Raw genomic sequence first — 17,507 nt, 5'->3', positions numbered from 1 at the left:
TACCATGTGCAAGCTATGATATGGTACCTCATTAACATTATTTGCAACAAATATTACATCACGTGCTTGATGTAATAGACATTCAAAGGAAATTTCAATGAAGTGCCTGCAGTTGTATTTTTCCATTTATTCATATCACTCAGATAATTTGTACTAAACCTGCACAACCCCATAATTAAGTTCTGTCACAACTGTACCTGATTTTGCGTTCTCCATTTGTCTGTCTGAGGACAAAATAGTTGTTAATAAACAATTCACAATACTGTATGCAACTAACGTGTTTCTTATTTAATTTAGCCAACAGTGATGACAATACAAATGAGAAGGAAACAAACTTGAAAGAATCTGTCTTTCCATCTTCTGAGAAAACAGCAAATACTTCAAATTTGGCATCTCAATTTAAGGAGAATGACCAGAAGGAGACTACAGTTGACTCTTTAGTACCACCTCTACAGGAGCAACCTGAAAATTTAGTTTTTGCAAGTGGGGTAGCTGAAACAGATCACCTCATAGACTATCAGGAAAATAATCTTTCTGATGGAACTGTCCCTCTAATGCAGGACTCTGATTTTGAACTTTCTGCAGAAAAAACACATGACAAAAACTGTGCAGACAATAAAAAGGAAGATGACACAAAAGGATCTAAGGAGGAGAAAATAACTCTTGTGGGGACTTCCCTTTCTCAAAAAGTAGAGATGGAAAATCACAAATATGACATCATCAAGAAAAGCACTGCAGCATCTCTTTCTTTGGCAGGTATTTCTTCTACCATTTGCTCTGATGCTCCTGATTTGCACTCCACTTTAACCATGCAGGACAGTGACATTTCTCGCCTTATAGATGAAGTTTCTTTAGCAAATGAGAGCGAGATGGATAGCGCTGTCTCAGCTCTGATCGGACAGTTTGATGTCACAGATGACCAAACTAATCTTACTGTGGTCTCCAACCTCCATGGCACTAGCAGCCAGACCTTCAGTATGATGGCTACACATCCACACATGCTTATTGCGGATCTTAACAGTCCCTGTAAGCACAACTTTACTACCACAAAATCCATCAAATCCTCTTTATTCTCAACTCCAGATACTACCATATTCTCCAGCCCTGAGACTGCGGAGTATTCTGTGTACACAATTATCCATGAGGCAACTCTTACACCAGCTTTTGAATGTAAGACCCACAGTGAATTAGTTTGCAAGAAAAAGTTAAATAGTACAGAAAATAACTTGCCTAGCTTTCCTTGTCCTTCACCTCTCTCTTTGCTAAATGCAAATCCCAAAAGCAAATGTGGAACAAAATCTGGAACAAGCTGGGAAGCCCCTGAGTCTGCCAGTTCTTTTGCTTCCAATAGCCTCATCTTTGAGGAGACACTTGTTGACCCCCTCGCTGGTGAAAATTCAGAAAGCAGCAGTCTTGTAGAAGTAGATGGGGATTCTCAAGATCTCTTGGTAACTGCATGTGAGTACAAAAGGGAAGACATGAGCCAGTTGGCTTCCCCTTTGAAATTGAGGCAAAAGCAGGACACTGGGCATGGTGGTGAGAGGACCTCTGGGAACAGCGCAACTGTTGAGCTCTGTGCTGCTGCCCTGGACTGCTCAGATAACTTCAGGACTGCAGGGAGTCAGCTCCCTTTTCCAATGTGTGAAAATGTTGGCTTTTTGTGTCATCATCATTCAGATACGCAGAAAAATGTAATGTGTGCCTCCGAGAGATCCCAGCTCCACATACGCTCACCGGTGCTCAAAAATGCTTTGGCTTTCCCACCTCATTCAGCCATCAAGCAGACTAGCCCTTGCAAATCCAAGAGTCTCGGTGACTTGACATCAGAGGATATTTCCTGCAATTTTGAAAGTAAGTATCAATACATAAGTAGGAGCTTTATCTCATCAGGCATGAGAGACAAGAAACTTGCTGCTATGAAGAACATGAGACCACATTCTACAGATGCCCTGACGGAACAGCTGAGGAAGCTGGTGTCCCTGGACCAGGAGGAGAGCCGTGAAACGCTGTACTCCAGGCAGATTGATGAAGACTGCCCAAAGGCACTGGTCAGAAAACTCTCATCCAGAAGCCAGAGCAGAGTGCGAAATATAGCCAGCCGTGCCAAGGAGAGGCAGGAGGCCGCCAGCAAGCAAAAATCTTCTAACGCAAGTAGCGTAGCGGGCGTTGTCCTTCGGAACAAGCCGTCAGCATCGCCTCACGTTATCAACAGGCATTCAACGGGCTCGTACATAGCCAGGTACTTGAATGGCTTCCCTGGGGAGGACGTGGAGGGCCGAGGAATACCGGAGGGTGCGTGCGCTGCTTTGCACTATGGCTGTAGCGACCAGTTGTATACACGCGATTCTGTTCTGCAGCTGGAACCCAGTAGTGATGATAAGCCTGAAATTTATTTCCTGCTGAGACTGTAGATTGTATAAATGTACATCTTCAGTGTTTACAAACTATTTCATTGAAATGAAGGATTTTTAGCAAGACATACTGTTTTGAGGGTTTAAGTTATTTAGAAATGCAATTTCGTGCTAGTGATTCACTCATGATTTAATGTGCCCTTTCCTGTCAAAGCTTATGTAAATAGAAACCATACTCCATCCTTATGTATGTATTACTTTGATTTAGAAATTATAAAGTGAGGTAGTCTGGGGACTATTTGCATGCGTATTTGTAGCATTTTGTATTTGTAATGTATGTCATTTTTAAGTCGAGCACATCTGCGCTCAGAAGCCTAACATTGCAATGAATGCAATAGTATTCTGTTTTCCTGATGTCCTATCCTATTGTTTGGAAAAACATTTTTAGTGATCACTTTTGGCCTTTTGTGCAAATTCTACTAAGACTAGTGCTTTCTGTTATTGGTAACGTCCTTGGGATTAGACTGTTGAACTAGGACTCGTGCTGCCCAACAAGCAGCAGTCTCGGAATGGGACCCTTCATTAGCACCACTGTTTTTGCTCCGACTTGTGCTTCATTGTTAATTTTACATGTTTCCATGTATAAACTATGATTCTACAGCAAACAATTTGTAGAATTAGGGTTAGTCCAAATTTGTGAGTAATGTGTAGGTTTGTCTTCTGCCTGCTCTGTGAAGTATAATGACAGTTGTCTTCCTTTTGGTCCGTGTTGAATGATCATTTTAGGACAGAGTGGAATGTGGGAGTACTTCTGCATTTATGAATGGAAAACGCTTAATTTCTGCATATTTTGTTATGTATTTTTGCTATTGGTTGTATGTGTAGCTTCAGTACAGTAGCAGATCTGTTTTCTGTATATTTGTAATTTTATTGCTAAATTGTTGGCAGTCAGTGGAATATTTAAAGCTGACATGGTATTTTGACTGTCCATCTTCATCTTTTTCTATGAATCCTGAAAGTGAATTGAGCGAGTAATCTCAAACACCTGAAGCTTCCCTGTAGGGAACAACATAGCTTTATTTTGGTTTTAAGATATTCTTTGCCTTCGCTATAAGTTTTTTCTTATATGTAAAAGATGTACCTTTTACCTCTTTCTTTTGTAATGCAGAGTATTATTATTCTTGAAAACATCATTAAAATAGATTTTTAAGCACATGGTTACATGGTTACTGAAACTGTAGCAAATACAATTATGCTTAAACTAACAGTAGTTAGGGATTGCAGACATCTGTCTTGCCATGAGCTTGCAATAAGGTTTCAGAAAGGGAAAAAATTCTGTCATTTCATGTGATGGTAATGGTTCTTAGCTAGAAATCTGCAGCTGAGCTCTTTCACTTTTCTGGTTAGGAAGCCATGTTTTTTGAGTATGTCTAACTGCCTGCATATTCTCATTTTGTTCCATTAAGAGTCTAACAGATGCAACTGGCTGTTGTTTTGATCACTTGGGAGAGAACAGTGTATTTTCTAAGTAAAAAGCATTTTTCCATGGAGGAACAGAAACAGATACTGGATTAATCCCTTTAAGCTTTGAACCTGAATTTCTATCTCGGTACTTGTGATACAATTGGGAAGTGTGATTGAAGCCATTTCTAACTTTAGGGAAGTTCAGAAGCTCTGTGGCTTGGAGTGTCAGAACTTGGGCCAGTACTTTCAGAGAGGTGGTTTCAACTTGCCTGTAGCTTGTCTGCTGTGGTAGTTTAGAGACCGTTTCCAAGTGAAAGAGTAGATGTGTGCAGGCTGTGATCCGCTCTGCTGAATGCGGTGTGCCACAGATGCTCACACACTGTGTCCAGAGATATATATTTGTTTTAGTAGAACCTATACATTCTTTAGAAATAACTGCCATTAAAAGTGCCTTGTAATTAAGCAAATGATACGATCTCCATCACAGGAGACAAAAAAACCTTAATCTTGACTTGAAGGTTGTTTCTATCTTTAATTGGAATTAATTTAGAAAAATTGTATTGTATGTGCAGAAGGTCAGAATAGATTATTACAGTGGACTCTCATGACTCTAATCTCTTATGCTTTCCTCTTAATTTTAGAAGTTACTTCAGATGGGGACAGTTCTTTGTGTGAAAGTGAAATTTGAATGGTGAAACAGGGCAGGATTTCTGTAGTGTAGACTCAAGCCAAAGGAAGATCTGGTTCAGTAGTTTTTCCTGTCTCACTGGGCTTAGTCTTGTTTTTTCTGTCTCACTGAGATTCAAATTATATTTTGTTTGCACAAGTTTCTTTTTGGTGGTGTAGCATTGGGGTGTGCCAAAACCTTTGAACTTCTCAGTGTTGGAATACTCTGAGCCTTGAAGAACTCGGGTCAGAGTATTCAAGATGGTCAAAGGTCTTGTTGTGATCTAGCACAGGTGAGAAGGCAAGGAGTACTTATGTCAACTGCCATTAATTTCTGTTCTTGAGTAATCTGTAGGGCAGTTTATGGGCCTGGACATGGAAAACTGATAAGAAAGACTGGTTTTATGTCTGTTTGCAAAGGTGATATTATAAGAGAGAAGTTTTCAGTCTGCAGAACTTTAATTTCAATAGGTTCAGAAATGGATTTGGTCCTTACATGTATGTCTTCAATGCATGAAGAATGCATGAAATCACAAGTGGTGAGTATAGAAGCATGAAGATACCTGTGTTACCAGCTACATCTGCACAGAGAAGCTTGATGACGTGATGAAGTATTTTGACTATTGGAAGCAAGTGTTCTGTGTAAAATGTTTGAATTGGAGAGGGATCTAAGCCAGTCAGAGACATTATCTCTTGCTTTTATGTTCATAATTATAAAAGAAAAAAAGATTAGTAGTAAACATAAATTACTAAAAAGTTAATGGTATTATTTTGCACATATAATACATTTGGATTAAATTTAGTATTTTGTATTAAAGCAAGTGCACCAGGTATCTTTACAGGATAACCATTTGACCATCTCTCTTTTAATTTACTAGAAATGGAGAGCATTCAGACTTTGGAAGGAAGAACTAGAGATCCAGAAGAGCAGTCCATACTACCCTTGCAGAATAGACAGGTGAAGAATACTCCCCAGGACTGACCTGCCTTCTGTTTTCCTGTCAGCTGGCATAGGGTCCATTCCAAGTGCAGTCCTGTTTCTATTTGTATACCAGGTCAGAAAGTATTGGGGCTATTCCTATGCTTACTGTTAAGTATCTGGTTAAGGTCTTCACAGAATTAGGAACCGTTCTATAAGTACGTGTCAAAGATCCTTGAAACCTCAAGTTAAATTTCTGTTTCTTTTCCAGGTGAGAGTATGTATAAACAACAATTTATCCTTTGCTTAAAACTATCGATGTTGCTTCTGAATCTGGAACTTACAAATAGTAGACATGTAGGGCAAGGACAAAAGGTGGAACAAAGTTAAGACATTGTTTATTTGATAAACTATAAGCTAGTAATTTTTTGTGTGCTAAGCGGGAGGTTAAGATGAATTGGAGATGGGCAGACATCGCTCTCCAGTGAAGTCATTTGGTGTAAACCCATTATTCTAAAGGAGATTGTACTGCATTCTGTACCAGGTTATACTCTCACTTCCAATGGATTTTATATCTATTCAAGATTTCTCTTATCTTCAGTTTTTAGTTTAACTGAGTGAGCTCCATTTCCTTTCATGGAATGGAAGGAATATAAACAAAAGTATATCCTATGGTGATGTGAACTGTAATTAGTGTGTAATACCAGTCTGCTGCAGGCAGTGTCTCATTTCCAAGTACTGGGCCAAACACATCTCTGGTATAACTAAAAGGTCTGATCAGGGGAGCTATACTAAGGATAAATTTGCCTTATTAGATATAAGCTTTTTGGCATGTTAAAGCAGCGTGTTTTGGTTAAATACCACCTGCTTTTTCCGTGAATTTCTGATCCTTGGCATAAACTTGAAAATACGGCATACTTGGTCCATGCATGCCTCTGGGAATCGCTGCTGTTGCTGTGTGTGCACCAGAAAGCAGCTGTGTGAAAGTGGATGGGCTAACTGATGCTGAGACTGGGCTCGCTGACTGCCACACAGCAGTCTGGGGATCAGTCTAATTCTGTAGCTGCCAATTTCCAGAAGGAAACGGGCAGCCTTTTTGGGATGCTTTTATGAGCCTGGAAGCATGCTGCCAATCCAGCCGCTCCAGTGGTGATGTTCCCATCATAAAGATGGCCTGGCATATCTGAAAACACACTGCTGATCCTCCCATATCGGGAGGATGATGTCTTATCACTGGTGGGTATTAGTAATATGAGCCCAGAACTGGTGTGATGGGACATAGTCATGGTCTAATGTGGTGATACTCTCAGAATCATAGACTGTTTGTCTCATTGTGAATTTGTGCTGCAGAAATGATTGCAGTGTCAGAGAAAATCTAACCGGGGGCTAATATGCTTTATACAGTAATGCTAAAACATGGTGCTGAATAGCAGTAGGAATGGGACAATTTTGGAAAACTGAGAATGCTTGCTTCGGTAGCTTTGTGTACTGGATAATAAAATGAAGGGACACCGTATCAAGAAATTCAGCACTTTCTGAACTCATCTGGGTCTTTAAACATCTGTGAGCATCTGGCACATAGATTAAAAGAAGCATTGTATAGAGCCAGGATTTTTAGATATATGGATAGAACAGAGACCAGCAATCTACAATTCAGACATTCATAAGGCCATTCATTTTTCAGTCCTTCCCCAAAATTAATTAAACTGTGTATGAACAAGGCTGCAGCTTTTTGAAAATCCATCTAGTGAAGGCTTTTTTGGTGCAGAATCTGTTGCAAACTTCAACTTATTCCAATGCTGATTACTCTCAGTGCTTTAAAAAAAAAAAAAAAAATATTTCTGGTTGATGTTTGTCTAGGTTCACTTTCCAGCATGAAATTATGTTTTATCTGACTGCTCAGTTGAAAGGGCTTCTTTCCCCGCAAGTTTCTCTCTCATAAACATGAAGTCACAGCCTCCTCTGACATCCTACATGGATCAAACCCCTGAAGTCTTTCTTTTTGAAATATTTTATTCATTCCTGGAGATCTCCTGTGAAGGTTATAAAGTTTCCAGCACAGTTCAAGGGCTGTAGGCACCAGCACTAGTTGCAGCATATCAGGGGCAGTTATGTCAGTGGAAAGCGTGGAGACAACATGATTTGTACCAGATTGTGGTTGTATTTATAATGTGAGGGCATTTAATCTTTTTCGGCCGCAATATTGCGGTTGAAGCATCTGTGCAGTGGGTATCTACCATGCCTCCCAACTATTTTTTTAATTCTTTAAAGGATGGAGGTCTACTTTTGTAAACATGATTTGCATTTTTCTCCTTCTGAGATTCATTGAGATGTGTATTTTTCCTTGCTACCTTTTTACCTTGCTATTCAGCTCAGAAATATGCTGTTTATTATTTTGCATTCCTCAAATTTTTGTTTCTTCTGCAAGCTTTAATCATCACCAATTTAACACATTTTTTTTTTTCGGGTCATTGATACAGCACAGGGCCAATGTCTAAGTCATACAGGACCCCAATACAAATGTTCTTGCTCACCACTGATTCACTCTCTGTAGTTCTATTTGGAGATCTGGCTGCTAACCAGCTTTGTGCTCTTCTAGCAAGTGTCCTAATGATCATGTGTCATTCAAGTCTCTTGATAAAAATATCATGAAGCATCTGATTAAATGCTTTATGGAAGACTAAATACAGATAATCATCATCACTCTTACCTGTATGGACTGAAATGTTATAATTCATAAAAAACAAGATGTCCAGTAAATCTAGTTTCTTTAATCCCATTTTGTTTGGTATTAATTACATTACCCTCCTTTTCTAAATAAATATTTCCTTTTTTTTTTTAAATTACATTCATTACTTTGCCCAGCTTTTATATCAGTCTCTTAGGCAAGAGTTATCTCTCTTGTTGCATTTACTCTTTTAAATATTGATACATATTAGTTTTATTTCAGCCCCGTGCAACTTTCTGAACAGTTGAAAATTCAAAAATTAAATATTGGGGCATCTCTCTCAGCCAATGATTTTTAAACTCTTGGATACAAGTGCCTGTTGATTTGAATAGGTTTTTGTTTGCTATTTTTTTCTGCCATTTTTCCCTAATTCTGAACAGAATAATTGATTGCTGGGAACTCTTACAAATAACGACAAGCTTTTGTGTATGTCTATTCCTAAACAATCATTTAAATGGCCAGGGCCAAGGTTTCTTTTGCACAGTGAAGGAAGGAGCTACAAATAAATTGCATGAGTGGCTAAGTGCTGTTGGAAACTTTGCATTAAGATTATGCATTTGCTGAAAGGGGTGATATTTATCTCTTATGCAAAAGAATGAATGACCTTTGTGAAAATTAAAAGCCAGTGCACCAAGGATGATGCAAATGATAACTCTTCTGATTATTTCATACTCTTATTTCAGAAACTCAGTTGTGAAGTGACAGAACACAAAACCAAACAAAGGTATTATTCAGTTCAAATTCTTTCTCTTGAAAGAAAAGAAAAGCAGCTTTTTAACAGATTCCTAACTTCTGTAGTATTTTGTTTCCTATACCTTTCAATAGCAATTGAAAATGGATTATTTTCCTCTAAAACTTCCTTTTCAAGCTGTCTCCATCCTAATTGCATGTAGGTATAAATTAGCTGGAAGAAACTATTTTTCGTCGCTAAGGATCTGTACTATTCTAGTATGTCTTGTCAAGTATTTTTAAAAGCAAGACTATCTTATGAATGCTGAAAGTGTTTTTACCCTTTCTCATCTAATGCATACGTTTATTGCCTAGCAGGAAAAATCAGAAGAGGGGAATAAGCAATTATTTTCACCTAGTAAAGGCTAGTGGTTCACATCCTGGGTTAGCAGCCCTAAATTACTTTTCTAGTTTATGAAAGAATGCATAAATTAATCTGTTCAGGAATCTGCAGAGAACAGTTAATAGCAGCAAAAATGAGATTGGAATATTACTTTTAAGAAATTATATTTTTTTAATTCAAAAGCAAAAAAGGTCTCTAGTTACCCTTATGTGATTGTTTACTGGAATATCTAATGCCCCTGCTTTTAAGAGCAGTACAAAACACTCCTAATGTTAGGGATCCAATTTCACATTCTTCACTCTTGGCAGAGGAGCCTGTGTTCTGATAGAAATGCACTGCAAAGACATGAAAAGATCTGCTGGGAAGTTTTTCTGTTTCTTCTATTCATCCTAACAGGCTGAGGAGGCATTTATTGCCCAGTCAGATTCACCACTGATGTATCGAACAAGAACTGAAGCAGTAGCCAGAAGAGTGATTTATGTGTGGGCAATGGGACGGGGAAGGCATTAGCTTTAGGCATTAGAACGCGTGAGAAACAGAAGTAAATATGTTGAACAATTTTTTTTTTTTTTTAAAGCATTTGTTTCGTTTTGGCCAGTTATGCTGCATTTCAGCAGTGTTGAGGTGGTGTGACATGACCCATACGGTTGATCAGATGAGGTGATAAATCATGCTCATCACTCAGGAGTAACATTTTAATGCTATATTTTCAAGGTCAGGTTTTGTAAAGTCTGCCTGCACAGCTCTGAGAGGATGGTAAAGCTGCCTAGTGCTCGAGATGGAGTTGCTGCTGTCCAGAGAACCCTCGTTTTTTCCAAGACAGTTAAAAAAAAACCCAAACTGTAACCCAACAAACCCCCAGTTTTTCTGTATTGCATTTCTTGTATCAGCTGCTGTGAGGTTTTCTACTGTGAGGGGCGAGCATGAGGTGATGTGTGGATGCTGTTTGGGTGCTAACGAGCCCAAGGCTGGTTTTGTTGCTCTCCTCGTGCAGAAGGGTGACTGGTCATTAGTGTGCCTCTTTCTGCCCATGTCCATCACCGTGATTACCAAGACCTGGTGCCGCAGGGCACCGAGGCTTGCTGCAGCACTTCTGGGCGCCCACTGCCCTAGGCGTGCCCCATGGCTCTGGGGCACAGTGTGGGCTATGGGGGGAAAAGCAGGGCATGTGGGGGTGTCCTAGTTTCAGCTGGGATAGAGTTAACTGTCTTCCTAGTAGCTGGTACGGTGCTATGTTTTGAGTTCAGTATGAGAAGAATGTTGATAACACCGATGTTTTCAGTTGCTGCTAGTAGTGTTTAGACTAATGTCAAGGATTTTTCAGCTTCTCATGCCCAGCCAGCGAGAAAGCTGGAGGGGCACAAGAAGTTGGCACAGGACACAGCCAGGGCACCTGACCCAAACTGGCCAACAGGGTATTCCATACCATGGGACGTCCCATCTAGTATAGGAACTGGGAAGGGGGGGCGGGGAATCGCCACTCGGGGACTAGCTGGGTGCCGGTCGGCGGGTGGTGAGCAATTGCACTGCGCATCATTTGTACATTCCAATCCTTTCATTATTGCTGTTGTCATTTTATTAGTGTTATCATTATCATTATTCGTTTCTTCTTTTCTGTTCTATTAAACTGTTCTTATCTCAACCTGTGGATTTGCTTCTTTTCCCGATTTTCTCCCCCATCCCACTGGGTGGGGGGGGAGTGAGTGAGCGGCTGCGTGGTGCTTAGTTGCTGGCTGGGGTTAAACCACGACAGGGGGGCACACCAGCAGCTGAGGAGGTATCCTTACATCCCAGGCTCTGCTGCGTGCCAGAGCCCAGCTTGAGGCAGACCAGGGGCTCAAATGGCAGGTCAGATCCCTGGGCTTAGGTACCTACTTCATCCTCAAGTCTCTCTTTCTATTCTCACTCTGAACAAGCATCTATGCACATTTTACTGCTTACAGGATCATAAATCCTCCTAGTAAGAAACATATTTTGTATCTTAAAATGTTTTGGTCAGAGACCTTTCTTCATTAGTTTCCCATTCTCATCTTAAATAAGATTAAGTTGTAAAAGAATAAAACATTTCATTCTTTAAAAAGTGAAAGCCATAGAAAGAACAGCCAGAATTTCCCTCAGAAGCATGTTGGGTCAGTTTTATTCTTGGACCGATGCTCATTTGGATTTGTTTTGGTAAGATTTTAATGCTGTTCGTATTTGCAACAGGGAAAACAATGTTCGGGACCCTCAGGCCACATGTATGAGACAGTGTGGCAAAGTGATTACACTGATTACAGATCTGCTTAGACATGTAGAAGGAGAAATAAATTGAATTTCTGTCAGAGATTATCTTTTAAAGTCCCGTGTTGATTGAGACAGAAATAAATGAAAATGGGCGGTGCCTGCGCTGGCCTAGTTGAGCATGGAGGTTTTTTTTTTTTGTGTGTGTGTGTGTAAAAAGCTGTGGAAGTTGAAATGTGTTCTTTAGTATGTGAGTTTAGTATCTGGTATAGCTGTGGACCAAACAGGAGAATTTACAGTCCAGGTACAGCTTACAGCTGAATTACCTTGCCTTCTCCTGCTGTTGTTTTGCAAATATTTTCATGTCAGAAGCATGTATAAGAAGGGGTCATGGAAGGGAGGGGTGGGAGGGCAGCTGTAGGTATTGCAGTGGCTTTGTTAGTCCTTTGCTTAAGGAACAGCTTGAGTTTTAATATGTAAACCCTTTGCAGCAGAGACTTGTCTTTATGACTTGACTCAATCACTGCTGTAGTCCTAACAGTATTCCTAGGGTCCAGATCCAGCCTGAGGAGTACAGTCAGCCTCTTCTGCAAGTGGAGTTATGTTGATTTAATGCCTGCTTTTGCTGCTTTGGTTTACACATATGTGTGTACAGTGAAGACACAGGGGTAAGGAATGGTGAAAATGGTCTAAGGGAGTTTGAGATTCTGAATTGACTAAAGTTTTACAAGTTGCTTTGCTGAGCCCTTGCAAATAAAGATAAATCCTGTTTTTCCTGGTGGGTGCATTTAAAAGCAATGTGAACTTCTGTTTCAGACTTTATAATGACATGGGAATAATTCCTTCGTACTCAAAACAGTAAGATCTAATCCTGGCGCGCAGGGTACATGGCCATGTACAGAATGACACACACGAGTGGGACCTCTGGTGTCTTAACAGGCCAGAACTTTGGTTCCAGGTCAATGCAGTAGTCTGGAACGTCTCTGCAGTCTGTGAGCTTCCTGGAGGCTGTGCCACTGATGGTCAAGGGCACCTTGCTGGTTCCCACTCAGACTGTACAGTGGTACAAGAGAGCAGAAGATTTCAGGAGGAAAGCCCCCCAGCTTGGACAAAACACTCATGTAGCATTGCATGGGACTTTGTTGGTTCCATGTTATGACCAGTACAAGAGATAAAGCACTGAATTAGATCTGCTCCATCGCCTCCGTGTGACAATTATTTCCCTGAAGCTCTGTTGCTCCCGATTCATGCAATGTGCTGTAATGGCATTGGTTGGATGGTTAATTTAAGTACATCTGGATATAGACTTAAATTTGTCAGTAAAGTCAGACGGTATTTATGTGATCCCATTTTAAGGAATAATAGTCTTAAGGAAGCACATTTTTAAGGGAAGCAGATGTCTTGAAGCAGATGATTAATTCGTGCTTAGTTTTCAAGCACTCATTTTGCTTACAGGGTTTTTAAAGTGGATTCTTTTTTTTAATTTAGTGCTTCACATCTTAAACATTTATAGCCAAAATCTTATTTCAGTTAAAGATGTATTAGTCTAAAGTGACACTTTTAAATTCAGTGGAGAAGTTCTGCTGAGAAAACAGAATATAGAGAGTTGCAGAGTGTCTGCAAGTCATGTTAATTTGACTTTTTTATTTTCAGCACTACTAATATATTTTTCAGTAAAATGAAAATTTAGTTGCATCCGAGTGGGTCCTCTTGCAGGGCAGAGTTCAGCAGAATGAGAGAATACAATCAAGTGCTAAACTTGGGTTCTTTAAGTCAGTGCGGATCCGGGGTGTAACTACTGCAGTTCATGGAGTTTCCCCAGATGTGTGCTAGGATGAAAGTCTGTTTCTTGACTACTTTATCCAGAGTCAGTCCATATAAAGCTAGTCAAAAGGCTAACACTAGAGATGGAAGTTTGATTTAAAACATGTTTCAGGTTTTTTGTACTTTTCCAGATCTGATCTTCAAATAGAGGTGATGCTGAGTAAGGAAGATGGTAATTAAGACCCTTGTATTTATTTTGTCTTGGGACTAAGATGTTAAATATTTAAAATATATGCCTAGCCTTCGTAAGGGTGAGAGTGCTTGTGCTGTTTTGAATTAATTTAAATAAATAGTAGCAATATTGACCTGCACTCCTGCTTTTTTTCCTATAGCTTGAGTGAGAACCTAGTTATGCATAGCGTTTGCATAAAATGAGGTTTTTGCATTAATCAGCTGCATTCCTAATCCTGGAAGATAATCATTACGATTTCGTGGTTTGATCTGTGTATCAGTGGGTAAAGATTCAGCCCACTTCGATGTGTATTGCCCTCTGGAGGAGACTCTTCACTCTCTGGCTGTATGCACAGGGTGCATAAGGTGACTGTTTTTAATTGGGTACTCATTAGCTTTCTAAAGCTGGAGTGCTGAGCCAGTAGTCGCACTGCCAGCTCTCTTAGTACTGTACACACACGCAAAGTGCACAGTGTTTGAGGGTATTTATGAAGCATGAGCAGAGAGAATCTGTTGTCATGTTATCTCACCAGATGAAGAAATGTAATGCGACCAGAAAGTGTCTGCTGTTCTTCAGAGATCTTGTCCTCAACTAGAAAGGTTGAAGCGAACACAGGGAATCTGCTGGTGGAATACAAAAAACCAAATCTGAGAGCAGTTTGGGATGAGGCTGCCAGCACCCTTCAAGGGGCAAAAGGGACAAAGACAAAAATGCCTCAGAGCCACGTAAGTAAAGCCAGGCAATCAAGAGTTAAAGCTGCTGCACTGATTTGCATGTTTGAGTTGTGGGAACACTGGAGCCATGAGAGCTTTGTTGCAGTGGGATCCTTCCCCATCCACAACAGTGTGAGAGAAAGTTGCAAAGGAATTCATCTTTCTGGATTTCCCTGAAGCCAATATGTGCTTTCATGAGATAAAACAAGATTTACTCATTAATATAGTTTTTAATTTGAAAGATAAATCCTCAGCAGTCTCTTTTGCCTCTGGCCTCCATGCTCAGTCTCTCTGTGCCAAGCACAGTACTGAGCCAGCTTTGCAGCAGGAATACTGCTAGACTTGACAGCAGGAGTGAAGGGAAAAGGCCTGATGCACACATGTCCAGTAAATTGTACCTTTTATTTCCTTGCTGAAAGGCACTTCTTTTTTTACGCAAAAGATGTGAAAGTGTGTTTTTCTTTTGCCAGTAATTCAGGTTCATACATTATCAGGCCTGTAGGATGCAAGCCCTCCTCTGCTGTAGGTCTTTGCTAGGAATCATGCAGAGGGATTCAGTCCAGTGCCAAGTGAAATGGTTTCTATCTCTTCGATGGTTTTGGCAGCACCTTCTGTTGCACTTAGTAGAGATGCTAAATGCTTAGCAGGATGAATAAATACAAGCAGTAGCTGACTTCTGCTTCTGAATGTGAAGTTTTAAACAAGGAATAACTTTATGTATTTTGTTTGAGCTACATAACAGTATGATTTAGACCAAAATTCTTAGTCATTGGTCATACACATCAAATATATTTTCATTTGTTTCAAAGTGAAAGAATTGTGGAGAAAGTGCTGGTATGACTTGCCGAAAACAATGATGTAAGCACAGTAGTTCTGGGTTTTTGATCCATTAAAGCCTTGCCAGGCTCAACATTCAGTCCAGAGACTGCAGCTGCCAAATGGATATATGTTCTAGAAGGATTTGTAGTTTCTGCCAAATAAAACTTTGCTGTGTAATTCTGAGTAGTTCAGGAGCTGCATGTATGGAAAATCCTTTGTCAAGGGGGACAGTTTCATATCAGACTGGCAGCCCCAGGCTCCATCAGCTTCCAAGATTCCTCACCGTGTTCAGGATAGGTGTTGGCGAGGTCTGCGACAATCTCTCTTCCTTATGATTGTAGAAGGGGGCAGCAGGAGGTGTTTGTTCTTGTCAGATGAATAAAATGAGACTGTCCTTTTGTTTAGTAAAAGGAATGCATCCAGTCACCCATACAGCAGGAATAAGACCAGACAAATTCTATCTTTTTGCCTTCCAGAGCCAAGGCACCAAAACCAGCATGGTGGTATGTCATCAGGATGTTGGTAATATAAGCCAGTATCATGTAATTCTGAACAGTATGAATTTCTGCTCCAGGTATGGCTAAAGGAGGAAAGGGAGGATGATGTGTGCTTGCTGCTAGACTCCAGTGAGTTCGAGGCTGGTTCTTATCAAATTAGGCTATGCTGAAAGATAATGCTTGAAGAAGGGATTTCCAAAAAGAAAGTTTGCAGGTAATTATCCCTGTAAAGTAAAGCAGAAGGATGTGATAGTGGCAAGATGACTGTTGTTGAGATGCTACAGACTCCGTTACCTCCCTAATGACTTGTAATTAAGCAGCATCTTTGGAAAAGTCTCTGCTTGCTGGGTCATCTCCAGCCACCTCAGATCTAGACACTCAATAGGTATTCATTCCCCTGGGCATGCATCAAAATGCTCTGGATGCAGTCTCAGACTAGTCAAGTAGAAATCACACAAGTACTAGAGAGCCAGGTTAGCCTCTGTGGGTAAAGGAGAAGGAGCAAGGGATTGGGGTGGTGTTGGGGGGGGGGAGATTTCTTTGTTTCTGATGAGCATGGAGAGCAAGCTTATTAAAAGACATGAATGTCTTTTTCCAGGAGCTGGATGCCGGTGAGGGGGAGGCAGATCCCTCCAGCTCTGCCCTCTAATGCCAGCTTGGCCCTGACTCGCCCACATTCACTGTGAGGTCCCTGAAACACAGGCCCTGTGTTTTGGAATTTTATCATTTCCAGAGATGGAGCAGTGTGGAAAGGCTTGCAGGAGCTCACCTGTATTTTCCTGTACTTTCAGGATGCTGACAGAAGGAAATTTGCTTCTTGCCTATGCTTTTTAAGATGCACATTGGTTTAGAGCAACAGGTTTGTATCATGACAAGAGTACAATAGACTAGTACTTAGATGTAAAAAAAAATAATCCTAACGGAAAGCACACTTGGTATTTTTGTCATGTTATGTTGAACCAAGCAGGATTACTCAGTGTGTAAGTCTATTAAAGCCTTTATGGCTTCCTCTGAATGTGAACTGAACTTTTAAGGCTGGAATTGGATCTTTGAGGGCAGGAGTTGCATGCTGCAACACTTGTGCGCAGAGTGCCAAAGAACAGGTTACATCCTCCTCTTCATTCTTTTGTGACAATATATTGTCTCAATATTCTTCCGATATGCCAGTATCTCATTAAATTACAAACAAAAATTCCTGTTTTGCAGCCACAACTACTGCATTCAGATAAGTGACTGTTCTTACACCTGCATCATGTCTGTATGATGATGACGGCTTGAGTGGTAGGTCTAGGGGAAGGGACAGGCTGGGATATTCTTACATGGGTAATAACAGCAAAGGGATGGGATACTTTATGCAGGTAATAGCAGAAAAAGGAGAGCAACATTCAGTCTAGACTCAGAACCACTAAAGAATCCAAAAGGATTTGTGTGTACTTATGCCATTCTAGTAAAAGACCGGGGAGAATACTCCAAAATGTTTTAAAACTCCCGTTTGGACTACCTTGAATACAATTCATCTGAAAAACAGAGAAAGCACAAGTCGGGAGGAACACCTTCAACTGTGTTGCTTATCAGATTCCAGGCCCTCTAAAATCCCTCAATTTTTGGATTTGGCACTGCTACTCTTTTTTAAATAGAAGACTAGTCTCCTGTTGAAAAGAAATGCATACTAAAACAGTTGATGCTTTTCTTCCTAAGAAAACAAAGTTAAGCTGGTTTTTCATTTCTAAAAGATTGTTTGGTCTTGTGATTTTGCTCTGAATTGCTTCTCTGTATATATTTGATTCCAAATATTGATCAATGACAGTTGAAATATTAAAAAAGAAAAAAAAACACCAAACCAGACTACCTCCAGAAAGTTCTGTTGTTTCTTTTTTCTTCTTTATTTCTTTAAGCCTAAGAAAAAGCAGCTGCCAATACATTCAGTGGCTGTCAAATAAAGCACTGTCAGTAAGTCTGACTTGCTGTGAAATATTAGTAAACAAGCAGTTATGTTAACAGTAGCCAAGTTTAACAAGATCTCCACTTATTATCCTGTCATTTTTTGTGGAAGAATATGCCA

The 17,507-nt window shown here is 40.2% G+C and overlaps 1 protein-coding gene across 11 annotated transcripts in view; it reads left to right on the top strand.

Annotated features, from left to right (window-relative positions):
* PLCH1 (phospholipase C eta 1) overlaps nucleotides 1-5,781 on the top strand; it is an 87,134-nt gene extending 81,353 nt beyond the window's left edge. For 10 of the 11 annotated variants that reach the window (XM_030028077.2, XM_030028086.2, XM_030028076.2 and 7 more), the window contains one exon: nucleotides 298-5,781. In XM_030028077.2, the coding sequence (XP_029883937.1) occupies nucleotides 298-2,411 (2,114 nt within the window). In that variant the 3' untranslated portion in view covers nucleotides 2,412-5,781. The remainder of the gene's footprint in view (nucleotides 1-297) is intronic. The other variant, XM_030028084.1, reaches the window with a different exon arrangement.
* Nucleotides 5,782-17,507: the final 11,726 nt, after the last annotated feature.

The sequence above is a fragment of the Aquila chrysaetos genome, chromosome 10, assembly GCF_900496995.4.
Source record: "Aquila chrysaetos chrysaetos chromosome 10, bAquChr1.4, whole genome shotgun sequence".
In the NCBI taxonomy this organism is placed as follows: domain Eukaryota; kingdom Metazoa; phylum Chordata; class Aves; order Accipitriformes; family Accipitridae; genus Aquila; species Aquila chrysaetos.
The sequence above is the reverse complement of the archived record's forward strand: the minus strand, read 5'-3'. Positions and strand labels throughout refer to the sequence as shown.